The sequence below is a fragment of the Drosophila sechellia genome, chromosome 2R, assembly GCF_004382195.2.
Source record: "Drosophila sechellia strain sech25 chromosome 2R, ASM438219v1, whole genome shotgun sequence".
NCBI lineage: Eukaryota > Metazoa > Arthropoda > Insecta > Diptera > Drosophilidae > Drosophila > Drosophila sechellia.
This window is the reverse complement of record NC_045950.1, coordinates 21,391,337-21,405,214: the sequence shown is the minus strand read 5'-3', so window position 1 is coordinate 21,405,214 and position 13,878 is coordinate 21,391,337. Positions and strand designations below refer to the sequence as shown.

At 35.0% G+C, this 13,878-nt stretch overlaps 1 protein-coding gene across 1 annotated transcript; it reads left to right on the top strand.

Annotated features, from left to right (window-relative positions):
* The first annotated feature begins 2,773 nt into the window (after window positions 1-2,773).
* LOC116800703 (cilia- and flagella-associated protein 251-like) lies at window positions 2,774-7,271 on the top strand. The gene is made up of 2 exons (XM_032717162.1): window positions 2,774-3,436; window positions 6,414-7,271. Exons 1-2 carry the CDS (start codon window positions 2,774-2,776, stop codon window positions 7,269-7,271), a joined length of 1,521 nt encoding a protein of 506 aa, XP_032573053.1.
* The last annotated feature ends 6,607 nt before the right edge of the window (window positions 7,272-13,878 follow it).

Below are 13,878 nucleotides of genomic sequence, written 5' to 3'. Positions count from 1 at the left end.
TATTTGTAATCATTCAGTAAAATAAAATTATATTTTTTTTACTTATGAGTATTACGAGTATTTAATTATATGTATTTAAGACAACAATGTTAAATAATGAAGACATTAAAGAAATATTAAATCACCAACAAAATCCTGTAATTATTGCAGATCTGATGGTAACTCCGTATTCAAAATTGTACTACATAACGAACTTTTAATAATTTATATCAAATACCCTGTAATAACTAAAAAAAGGTCGCTAATAAAGTACTTTCTATGAAATATCTAACTTTAAGAATGAACTTTTTTCAAACATGTGGTTTTTTAAGTATAGATAAAACTTGTTTTACCCGCTTACTAAATGAAGAGGAATCAATCAAAAAAAAAAAAAAAAAAAAAAGAATATAGGTATCATTGAAGAAGGTGCCATTCTAATAAATTAAAATAATAATGTTAACCATTCTCATTTAAAGGGTCATATTTAATAACAATTAACGGTACGACCACTTTAATTAATATTTCATACACTAATTTAGAAAACAACATACTTGAGTACATAACCACCAACCACTTTAAGAATCTGGAAATATCAGATTACATTAAATCCAACAACTCAGAACTTACTCTGGACAACATTAATATTTTAAACCCATTTATTAAAATTTACAATTGGAAAATATCAATTTAATTTCTATTATTAATTTTAATCATTTTGTATTTGATTACGAGACTAAAAATCAAATTCAGGAAATCTAAATACTTAAAAAGATTTTTTAACAGAATTAAGAGAACGTTTTAGCGAAATTCATACAAAAAGCGGGGCGCGTCATTTTAGATTTCAAACTCCAATCTCAGCAGCATTGCCTTTACCTTTGTAATTGTCACCAACACTTGGCTACCCTTACCCTTGTTTTTGTCGCCAACACTTAGGCTGCCTTTACCCTTGTTTTGTCGCCAACACTTAGCCACCCGATAGAAAAACAAAATTAAAGTAAACACAACCTCCACTCGGAGACAAAGCCATGATCAACTTATTGCGCTTCAATCATACTGCATCAGTCATCAAATTTCAATTTCACAATGCTGTGAAATAATTTCAGCATAAAGCTTTTATCCTAAACAGAACTGAAAGTTCAAAAATCTCGAATCAAAAGCTTCTGGTCGAGTTGATTGGATCAGGATTAAGAATTAGAAGATCAGTCTGAATCAGTCTGAATCGGGACGATATAAGCTGGTAATAAAGTGTCTTGTAATAGTATAAGTGAAAAAGTCTATCACTATCACTAACTATTTTTTTAAATAATTAAATAGTAACTTTTTTAATTTGCTCTTAACGTAATGCGGTGTACTTCAAAAGTTCTAAAAAAATATTTACGATAATAAGTTAAATATAAAACGGAACTCGCGCCGCCAACAACTCACATTTTAAATGGAAACTGACAGTGATCGTGGAAAAAACTAATTGGAAATTAATTAATCCAATTAAGAATTTAATATATAAAAAAGGTGGAGTGAATACTAAATACAAAATACAAGAAACAGAAACCAAACAAAAAAATATTCAAAAAAAAAATTGAAAATAAAATCAACACCAAGAAGGAAGGAAGAGCTGAGGGCAATCCCTTGCTACAACTAAAAAGAAACAATTGAAGGAAGACCCCAACAGAAAGTAATCAGCACAACTAAACGGAAGGAAGACTCCAACGGAAAGTATCGTGAGCTGAAAATAATATTAAGTCTTAAAAAAAAAAAATTTTTTTATAGCATAAGAACAGATATAGGGAATACTATTAAGATTAAAATTAAACATTACAAAATCTATTAAAGAAAACAATCTGGAAAATTAAAAAATAGTTTGCAAAATTTAAATTTGACAATGGCAACCGGAGGTTCAGCGCCAACCATTTCTGCGAATAATAAATGTATAATTGGGTGAAGTGACCAGAAAATTTGAAGGGATAGAAGGGCAGTTAAACGCTATCAGAAATGTAGTGGGGGGATTATAAAATACAAACAATGGACCCAACTAGAAGTATCAAAATCCTTACCAAAGTTCACAGGAGAAATAACCCAATATGAAGGCTGGAGAGATGGTGCAGAATCTGCCATAATACTTAATAATTACATGATGCCTTAACAATTCTTCGTAATAAAATCATGGAAGCAGCACATGATGCTTTAACTAACCATGGTACCGTTTTGGACTTCCAAGCAATTCTTTCGAGATTGGATTTTATTTATGACGATAAAAGACCAATCCATATTCTTGAATCGGAATTAAGCATCCTTAGACAGGGACGCTTAAGCATTGCAGAATTCTAAAACGAAGTAAATAAGAAACTGACATTACTCATAAATAAATTATAATTACATATGGAAAAGACAATGAAATAAGCAAAGAATCAAATAAAACAATTAGGGGCAATGCTCTTACAATTTTTATTTCTGGATTGAACGGTTCAATCTCAGAAACGCTTTTTCCTGAACAAAATACGAAATGACGAAAATCAAGGAAACCACTTAAGATTTAAACCAGTAGATTCCAGACAGAAAAATAATATATCAAATAGATGGAATAATAATTGGAATAGTAATCAGAACAATAATCAGAATAATAATTGGCCGACAATCAGGAACTTTGGACAAAATAATAATTGGAATTTATATAACAATTCTAAGGTACAACCCCCACCAGAACCAATTCAAGTAAATACTCCATATGAAAATCGTCCGAATAATAACTACAATTGTCAGAGTAATAATTTTAGACAGGGTATAATAATAACATAAAATGATAATAAAGGAATCCGAGGAAGAAGGGCAAAAGGAAAAAGAAGAGCCTGGTTACTGCAAGAAAGCAAAAGATTCAGAAGAGGCGAAGGATAAAGAAAAGCCGGAGATGAAAACTATACAAGCGTCGAAAAGAGCAGAGATACTGGGAGACACCAAGGGAAAGGAAGATCCAAACCCATCCCAGGATGTGGAAGATGTTAAGGACACAGAAGAGCCAGAAAAGAAAAAGGAAATAGAACAGACTGGAGAGCTTGAGGAACCTGTGGTGATCGAAGGTGAAGAAACAGAAGATCCCAAAAAGAAAGTCCAAAAGGAATTTGATGCTCGAACTCAAGCCCAAGAAATGAAATACACAACAATAGATGATTTGCTTGTAGAAGCGGTCAGAAAGGTTGTAGGGATAGAAGAAAATAAGGCTGCAGAGGATGAACCAGAAGGCGACAAGGAACCCACGACAAATGGAGTATGCGAACTTTCTACTGATGGAAATTTAAAGCATTTAGAAAGCAAGGAATCAACGGCTGTTGAAGAGGAGACCAAAGAGACGGAGTCCGATGACGAAGTTATATTCTTTGAACCCCTAGAGAAGACCGAAAATGTGGGCACCACAGCCAATCCAACGAACGAAAATTCTGTGAAACCACAAGCTAAGGATGACGAAGTTGTTCTCGTCTCCGAGGATGAGGATGAAACACCGCAGAATAAGATACCAGAAGCTTTTTCTCTTCACTTGATCATATCCCTTAAGTCCAAAGTCCATATTAGAAAAGCTCGATACCGAGGCTTGAACGTCAACCAAATCAGAATAAGTAGATGAGTTCAGTTTGAGACCTAATTGTAATTGGTCGGTGTTCTTCAACTAAAAATATATTTGTAATCATTCAGTAAAATAAAATTATATTTTTTTTACTTATGAGTATTACGAGTATTTAATTATATGTATTTAAGACAACAATGTTAAATAATGAAGACATTAAAGAAATATTAAATCACCAACAAAATCCTGTAATTATTGCAGATCTGATGGTAACTCCGTATTCAAAATTGTACTACATAACGAACTTTTAATAATTTATATCAAATACCCTGTAATAACTAAAAACAGGTCGCTAAATGCGAAAGTACTTTCTATGAAATATCTAACTTTAAGAATGAACTTTTTTCAAACATGTGGTTTTTTAAGTATAGATAAAACTTGTTTTACCCGCTTACTAAATGGAGAGGAATCAATCAAAAAAAAAAAAAAAAGAATATAGAAAAAGAATTGAAGAAGGTGCCATTCTAATAAATTAAAATAATAATGTTAACCATTCTCATTTAAAGGGTCATATTTAATAACAATTAACGGCACGACCACTTTAATTAATATTTCATACACTAATTTAGAAAACAACATACTTGAGTACATAACCACCAACCACTTTAAGAATCTGGAAATATCAGATTACATTAAATCCAACAACTCAGAACTTACTCTGGACAACATTAATATTTTAAACCCATTTATTAAAATTTACAATTGGAAAATATCAATTTAATTTCTATTATTAATTTTAATCATTTTGTATTTGATTACGAGACTAAAAATCAAATTCAGGAAATCTAAATACTTAAAAAGATTTTTTAACAGAATTAAGAGAACGTTTTAGCGAAATTCATACAAAAAGCGGGGCGCGTCATTTTAGATTTCAAACTCCAATCTCAGCAGCATTGCCTTTACCTTTGTAATTGTCACCAACACTTGGCTACCCTTACCCTTGTTTTTGTCGCCAACACTTAGGCTGCCTTTACCCTTGTTTTTGTCGCCAACACTTAGCCACCCGATAGAAAAACAAAATTAAAGTAAACACAACCTCCACTCGGAGACAAAGCCATGATCAACTTATTGCGCTTCAATCATACTGCATCAGTCAGCAAATTTCAATTTCACAATGCTGTGAAATAATTTCAGCATAAAGCTTTTATCCTAAACAGAACTGAAAGTTCAAAAATCTCGAATCAAAAGCTTCTGGTCGAGGTTGATTGGATCAGGATTAAGAATTAGAAGATCAGTCTGAATCAGTCTGAATCGGGACGATATAAGCTGGTAATAAAGTGTCTTGTAATAGTATAAGTGAAAAAGTCTATCACTATCACTAACTATTTTTTTAAATAATTAAATAGTAACTTTTTTAATTTGCTCTTAACGTATTGCGGTGTACTTCAAAAGTTCTAAAAAAATATTTACGATAATAAGTTAAATATAAAACGGAACTCGCGCCGCCAACAACTCACATTTTAAGTGGAAACTGACAGTGATCGTGAAAAAAACTAATTGGAAATTAATTAATCCAATTAAGAATTTAATATATAAAAAAGGTGGAGTGAATACTAAATACAAAATACAAGAAACAGAAACCAAACCAAAAAATATTCAAAAAAAAAATTGAAAATAAAATCAACACCAAGAAGGAAGGAAGAGCTGAGGGCAATCCCTTGCTACAACTAAAAAGAAACAATTGAAGGAAGACCCCAACAGAAAGTAATCAGCACAACTAAACGGAAGGAAGACTCCAACGGAAAGTATCGTGAGCTGAAAATAATATTAAGTCTTTAAAAAAATAAGAACAGATATAGGGAATACTATTAATATTAAAATTAAACATTACAAAATCTATTAAAGAAAACAATCTGGAAAATTAAAAAATAGTTTGGAAAATTTAAATTTGACAATGGCAACCGGAGGTTCAGCGCCAACCATTTCTGCGAATAATAAATGTATAATTGGGTGAAGTGACCAGAAAATTTGAAGGGATAGAAGGGCAGTTAAACGCTATCAGAAATGTAGTGGGGGGATTATAAAATACAAACAATGGACCCAACTAGAAGTATCAAAATCCTTACCAAAGTTCACAGGAGAAATAACCCAATATGTAGGCTGGAGAGATGGTGCAGAATCTGCCATGATACTTAATAATTACATGATGCCTTAACAATTCTTCGTAATAAAATCATGGAAGCAGCACATGATGCTTTAACTAACCATCGTACCGTTTTGGACTTCCAAGCAATTCTTTCGAGATTGGATTTTATTTATGACGATAAAAGACCAATCCATATTCTTGAATCGGAATTAAGCATCCTTAGACAGGGACGATTAAGCATTGCAGAATTCTAAAACGAAGTAAATAAGAAACTGACAATACTCATAAATAAATTATAATTACATATGGAAAAGACAATGAAATAAGCAAAGAATCAAATAAAACAATTAGGGGCAATGCTCTTACAATTTTTATTTCTGGATTGAACGGTTCAATCTCAGAAACGCTTTTTCCTGAACAAAATACGAAATGACGAAAATCAAGGAAACCACTTAAGATTTAAACCAGTAGATTCCAGACAGAAAAATAATATATCAAATAGATGGAATAATAATTGGAATAGTAATCAGAACAATAATCAGAATAATAATTGGCCGACAATCAGGAACTTTGGACAAAATAATAATTGGAATTTATATAACAATTCTAAGGTACAACCCCCACCAGAACCAATTCAAGTAAATACTCCATATGAAAATCGTCCGAATAATAACTACAATTGTCAGAGTAATAATTTTAGACAGGGTATAATAATAACATAAAATGATAATAAAGGAATCCGAGGAAGAAGGGCAAAAGGAAAAAGAAGAGCCTGGTTACTGCAAGAAAGCAAAAGATTCAGAAGAGGCGAAGGATAAAGAAAAGCCGGAGATGAAAACTATACAAGCGTCGAAAAGAGCAGAGATACTGGGAGACACCAAGGGAAAGGAAGATCCAAACCCATCCCAGGATGTGGAAGATGTTAAGGACACAGAAGAGCCAGAAAAGAAAAAGGAAATAGAACAGACTGGAGAGCTTGAGGAACCTGTGGTGATCGAAGGTGAAGAAACAGAAGATCCCAAAAAGAAAGTCCAAAAGGAATTTGATGCTCGAACTCAAGCCCAAGAAATGAAATACACAACAATAGATGATTTGCTTGTAGAAGCGGTCAGAAAGGTTGTAGGGATAGAAGAAAATAAGGCTGCAGAGGATGAACCAGAAGGCGACAAGGAACCCACGACAAATGGAGTATGCGAACTTTCTACTGATGGAAATTTAAAGCATTTAGAAAGCAAGGAATCAACGGCTGTTGAAGAGGAGACCAAAGAGACGGAGTCCGATGACGAAGTTATATTCTTTGAACCCCTAGAGAAGACCGAAAATGTGGGCACCACAGCCAATCCAACGAACGAAAATTCTGTGAAACCACAAGCTAAGGATGACGAAGTTGTTCTCGTCTCCGAGGATGAGGATGAAACACCGCAGAATAAGATACCGGAAAAGGAAGTTCAAACTACCCAAAAGGAAACAGCTTTAAAAGAACTTTCCAATGATTCCACTACAGAATCAGGTGAAGCTAAGGACCTACAAATAGACAACTCCGACAATGCGTGCGATCAGTTTGAGAAACTGAAGACCCATGATGTGGGATGAGATGGGAACAGTAATTCCAGCAATCTATTGCGACCCGCCGAGTACATGGAAGACTCGGCTCCAAAACGGCTGCGTCTCAGTACCGATGAAAAAAATGAATTCGAAATGGAGACGAATCAAGATGCATCACCAAAACTCAGCAGAGCAAAGGATGGTTTAAAGAATGTAACCAAGCGGAGCCATGAACATCTGGACAGCAGCCCTCAGGAGGAAATACCCAATAAGAAAGCTAGGACTGAAGACTCCGACTCAAATAGCTCCCACGAAGGCACGCTACAGATTGATATGGGTGGACAGGATGACAAAGAAGAATCCCCCAAAAAAGAAGTCCAAAATAAACTCGACTTCGACCTTAACCCCGTTCCAGAAATTAAACAGAATGTTAAGCCTCTGCGCTTGGAATTCTTTAAGACCTTCCGACGTACATCATTTTAATCGATACCCAGCACAAAAAACTGAACCTCAAATCCAATTAAAAAAAGAAGCAACTGGGACCGTAAGTCAACCAGCCCAGAAAGGAATGAGAATGAATAACATTGATGAGGATAATTTTTAAGATCAGAACCCTACAGGGGCCTTATTATATAACCATAATAGACAGAAAAACAAAAAAACAACTAAAAATATTAACACTGGAGCCTTGCTATATAAAAAAGGGAATTTTTAAAAATAAAAAAGAGTTGCCAACTTACTAGAGAGTATCTACAGTTCATGAATACTCAATTATAAAATATTACCATATATTTGAAAGAAAACATCTATTTTATGAAATAGAATGTTTAGAATCCGACTATTAGTTGGGTACAATCTATTACGAAACATTGGAGCTAAAATAGATGCAGAAAACGGTATAATGGAATATAATGAATGAATGGAATAATAATTTAAATCCTTTGCACAAAGATGTGGTTTAACTCTACATTACGAAGACCCCAGACGCAGTACCTCGAATGGACAAAATGAAAGGGCACATTAAAAGAATGAGCTTGTTGCATAAAAGAAGAATTTAATCTCATTGACTATTCAGAAATAATTATTAGATCCGCAAAAGAATTTAATCAGAGAATTCATTCTTTTTGCAAACACATTGAAAAATATCAAAAATCACTCATTGTTTTGCAAAAACATTGAAAAATATTAAAAAACACTTAAGAAAAAATATTAGAAACACATTATGAAGGTCGTAAGGAAAAAGAATATCATGTATGAAAAAAACATGATGAGAGAAATAAACTAAACAAAAGATATACGAAACAGGTTGTTAAAGAAAACCTACCTAACAAAATAATAGTCAATAGTAGGAACAGAGTACACAGTAGGAACAAAGACAATATTAAGTTTTAACAAATAAAATTAACATAAAATGCAATTCTTAGTACTTTTAACAACATCCGTATTGATATCCGCTTCAAAAATAATTGATAACTCCAATAACGAAATTTTCCTGTTCAAAGACAAAAGGGAAAGAATATGAATCATATGCCTACTTATTCCACCTAACTTATTTAAGTTTTTATAAGGAAATTATCGGTCTAGAATCAGGATACATAAAAAATAATACAAATAAAAGGTCACAATGGGAAATATCTTACGAACTGCAATTAATCTAATTAGTTTTGTCACAGCTGTTATCAATTAGATCAAAATGGGGAATACATAAGTTAGGCACTGTTTGGAAATGGTTAGCTGGAACTCCGGATCACGACGATTTCATTACAATAACCAACAATTTATTATCAATTCCAAATTGTTTAATGAGAAAAATCACGATTGTGAACATTCGACCTGCAAAACGTTATTGATTCTATTACACTGGCAAAAATATATGTATGTCGGAGATTGAGTAGATTTGTATTCCTTGAATTATTATTTGTATGTAACCGAAATTATGTTATAGATCCGTTATGTTAAGAATGAGCAGTGAACAATAAAATTGACGGAAAGCATTCCGTTATTGAGTGGGCGTCATTTGTGTGTGTATTCAAATGAGCATGGCTCCTGTGGTTGTGTGATAGAGTTTCTGGGAAACGAAGTAAGGATAAAGCAATTGAGTAAAGTTGAGAAATGAAAGAAAAACATCGAGAGGGCTTCGCTTCAGTATATCAGTCTGGTGAGAACTGCCAAAGGGACAACACGCAGGCGACTTGCTGTGATAATCAATATGGAAGCGGCTCCGACATCAGAAGTGGAATCGGTCTACTCCCAAGACATCTCGAGTGATCAGTGACGTGCATTATTAGAGTCGCAAAGCAAAAATTTCATGGAGTTCATTAAATCTATGCAGACTTCCAAAATGAGAACGCAACCCAGCAAAATGACGCTACCGAAATTTAACGCAGACACTGCAAGTGCAGATGCAGGTGCATTGCTCAAAACTGTCAATATAATTATGGCAGAAAATTTGTTGGAAGGAAGCGCTTTGGTTATGGCACTAAGCAACTCTTTAGAAGGAGGAGCATCCCATAGGGTTTCCCAGATTTCCTACGGTGGAATTAAGTGGCCAGAATTCAGAGAACTATTTGCACAACTATATGACAGTATAGAGACGCCGGCAGCCACTTTGTTAAACATGTGTCGGGAATTTACTTGGTTTATTAGATTTAATGTTAATTATAAGTCTCTCTGTGTATTCGCTGTGGAAATAAATGATGATAAAAAGGAATGATAAGAGAGAGAGCGCTTTATTGAGAGAGCGCGTGTACGAAAGTTTCTGTATAAGAGCGATGTGGGGAAAGAGAGCGAAAATCCCTGCTGAGCGTGGCGCAATGTGAGGTGAGGAGGAAGAAGAAACAAGAAGAGGAAAGACAGTTCGAATTGGCTGATAGCTGAACTATTAAAAGCGTAGCGTTAAAAGCCATAGTTGTGGCACAACTTGGACACAAGGCAATGCACATTGGTTTTTTATGTTTTTTTTTTTGCAGAAAGTAAAAAAATTTTTTTAACGGAATAAAAAAATTTATGTTTTCTTTATATTTAGGATAGTCTAATTAGATAAAAAAAGTCGATTTTTACTTTTTTATGCAACACTGGCTTATTGCCCACCTCTCAAAGACAGCTGATTGTCGATAACATGCGTAAGACAAAATTGGCGGAAAATCATTTTGAAACATTTTTGGTTATTATTTGCTCAGAGAATTAAAATGGAAAACAGTAGGCCAGGTATGTAGATTTGTAGTTTAGTAAAATTTTTGTGTATGTTATATGTTTTTGTGTAGTTGTATCGTGTTTTGTTTATGTGCCTTTTTTACAGTCAACAAATAGCAGCTGTGTTTCGTGGAATATAACTTTTGTATGGCAAACCACTTCAAAAGAATTTTATCGGCAAGTTATTAACTAACATGTGTATAATATTATACAAGTTTCATATGCACCTTTTTGTTCCTTTTTGAAAAAATTACGTTTTTGTAGATGAATACTTGTTTGGGCATGCAGAGCTGCTAGACATTTGGAGCAACAACAGTCGCTCTGAGGATGCAGTTAGGCAGCATATATTTAAAAAAATTGGTCTGAATAATTTAAATGAATGTTGTATTTCATTGATAAATAAAAAAGTTAAGTCCTTCTTTGATTACATAAGGAAACATTTGCCAGGTTGCAATAGACCGTTGGACAGGTTGAAGAAAAAACACTTCAAATGGCTGGCATCTAGTATTAGTATAATCGCTGATTGGAAAACTCCAAACAAAGTTGGTCGTCCAAAACTAGTTTATGAAAAGGCTAGTGACCGACTTAAAAGAAAATTAGCTTCGGACCTTGCGGATGAAAATAATAATTCTGTACCATTACTCTTGCATGCTGCTTCAGTTTCGGCTAAAAAAGGAAATGAAAAGGACATGGCAGTTGTATTAAAAGCAGATGGTAACAGCGATAATATCAATAATATAAAAAGAAAAATGTTCTCTTCTGAGACCAGACAAATGTCCGTCGACAATGCATTAGCCTTTTTATTTGAAAACAGATTTACAAAAAGCCAATACGTCAATTTAAAACGGAATACAAAAGTACACGGCTTTGATATTTACCCATCATACCCACTGCGACCCGCAATTTTGTTCATGCCAAACCATCACAAAATAACAAAAACACACTAAAAAAATAAGAAAACAAATTTTTTTCGCAATGCTAAAAAGACAGTTGCCCCTTCCCATTTTCCCCCTCCAGTCACCACAAACATAAAAAGCAATGTTAATGTTTAAATTTCTATCTAGTTTAGACGATCTCCCCGGTTTGGCTCATGTTTTAGTTTTGATTTCCATTCGGCCAACGTTTCCCAGTCGAAAACGGAAGAAAAATTAATGATTTTAAGCATCTGCACCGTAATTAGCTTTTAATGCGCCGATTTACCGCGCCACTACCATATGAGATCACAAAACTACAAAACTGAAATAAACATGATTAGTAAAAGTAAACAATGCTCGTTAATTATTGAAATTAATCTAGGGGACGTTGAATTACGAAGAAAAGCTACGCCACTTTGTAAACTTGTCGATTTAAATCAGTTACTATCTGTTTAGTTTGGATTATCTTTGAGATACTTGGGTTACTTCTAATGCGATTTAAAAAGATGCAGCAATAGATAGATGGTAAAAGTTTTGAATGTTGCAACGCCGAAGCAACTTAAAGATTTAGCTGTTTGGTTTAGGTTGTCTTAGAGATACTTGAGCTAATTTCCAAAATAAATTTTTAAGCTGATCTTAAAATTACTTAAAGTAAGTAGGCTCCTACTGCCTGGCGTATAGCACAAATGGTCTTCATTCCAAAAGCTGGAATAAAAAAGACATCACTGATCCGAAGTCGTTCAGACCCATCAGCTTGACATCGTTTTGGCTAAAAACGTTGGAAAAGCTAGTGTATGTCAGCATTAGAAGCACTCTGCTTGTAGAGCATCCGCTGCAACGGACGCAGCATGCCTACAGGGCGGGCAGATCAACTGATACTGCCCTATATCACCTGAAAAGCCTTATTAAGGATTCACTTACTCATAAGGAAGTGGCGCTATGTGCCTTCTTAGACATACAGGGTGCATTCGACAATACCTCTCATGAGGTGGTCAACGAATCCCTGGAAAGAAGAGGACTAGATGCAATAACCAGTAGATGGGTCAAATCACTACTGGCATCTAGGCGAGCCCTGGCCACTATAGGAGGACAGTCGTCCACAGTATCTACCACAAGGGGATAGTTGGTATGCTCGTACACCTTCCTAATGACCACGTTCAAGGCGAGATTACCATCCTCGAAGAACAGTTCGACGGTGTGCTTGTTGAGAACCAGGAAGTCGGCGTTGGTGAACGAGGAAATGTTCTCACGAATTGATCTTGGCTTGGATTGCCAGCGGAGAGTGCGATTATAGGCATCCAAGAAGATATTATACACAAACTCAGCGGCATCCTTCATGGAGCCGATCATCCAGCAGGCGGTGAAGTACTGCTGAGAGCCCTCTCCCAAATTGATATTCTCCAGCGACAGGAGGAAGTGCCGCCCATGGCAGGACTGCACCATTGCATATTGGTTTTTTATGTGTTTTTCTTGGCAGAAAGTTAATTTTTGTGTATGTTATATGTTTTTGTGTAGTTGTATCGTGTTTTGTTTATGTGCCTTTTTTACAGTCAACAAATGTAGCTGTGGAATATAACTTTTGTATGGCAAACCACTTCAAAAGAATTTTAACGGCAACTTATTAACTAACATGTGTATAATATTATACAACTAGTTTCATATGCACCTTGATCGCACACTTGAAGGCCACAAAGTATAAGTGCATGGTCAGCATTCCCACGCCGACCAAATGCATAATACATACGTACATACATAGCTCGCTAGAGCATAGCCTAGATATATAAGATATACATAAGAACGCCGCTCCGCCGCTGGCGTACCCGGCAGCGCAGCTACGCGGATTGGCCTCAGACCAAATATATTCAAAAACTGACAAATCAGACACTCTTAAGACGTTGAGCTGGCAGAACCATTTCTGCCAACTAAAAATACAAGAAAGAATTCAATAAACCTAAGTCAGCCTGACGGCTGCAACTAACTACGAAAAGGACTTGTGTTATTATTTGGAGCTTTCTTTACATGGCGACCGTGACAGTCGTCCATCGCGGGACGAATTGACTAATGCTGTTAAAAACAAAAAAGGAAAACTGGACTGGAAGAAGACCCATCACCAAGCTGGCAGAACCATTTCTGCCAACTAAAAATACAAGAAAGAATTCAATAAACCTAAGTCAGCCTGACGGCTGCAACTAACTACGAAAAGGACTTGTGTTATTATTTGGAGCTTTCTTTACATGGCGACCGTGACAGTCGTCCAACGCGGGACGAATTGACTAAAGCTGTTAAAAACAAAAAAGGAAAACTGGACTGGAAGAAGACCCATCACCAAGGAATAATTAAATGGAATTTCCAAAACTAAGGAAAAATTCGAGTGAGTAGAGTTCTATTGAGTATGGGAAAACACCGTGGCGGTTTAAAAACTAAGCTGAATAAACGTATAGCCCACGTAAGGTGGCTGGTCAGCAAACGCCACCGGTTTGGTCGAAAGCACTTGCTGCAATATCAGCAAGAATTAAAGACCCAAAAACTCGAGAAAACTCACTCACATA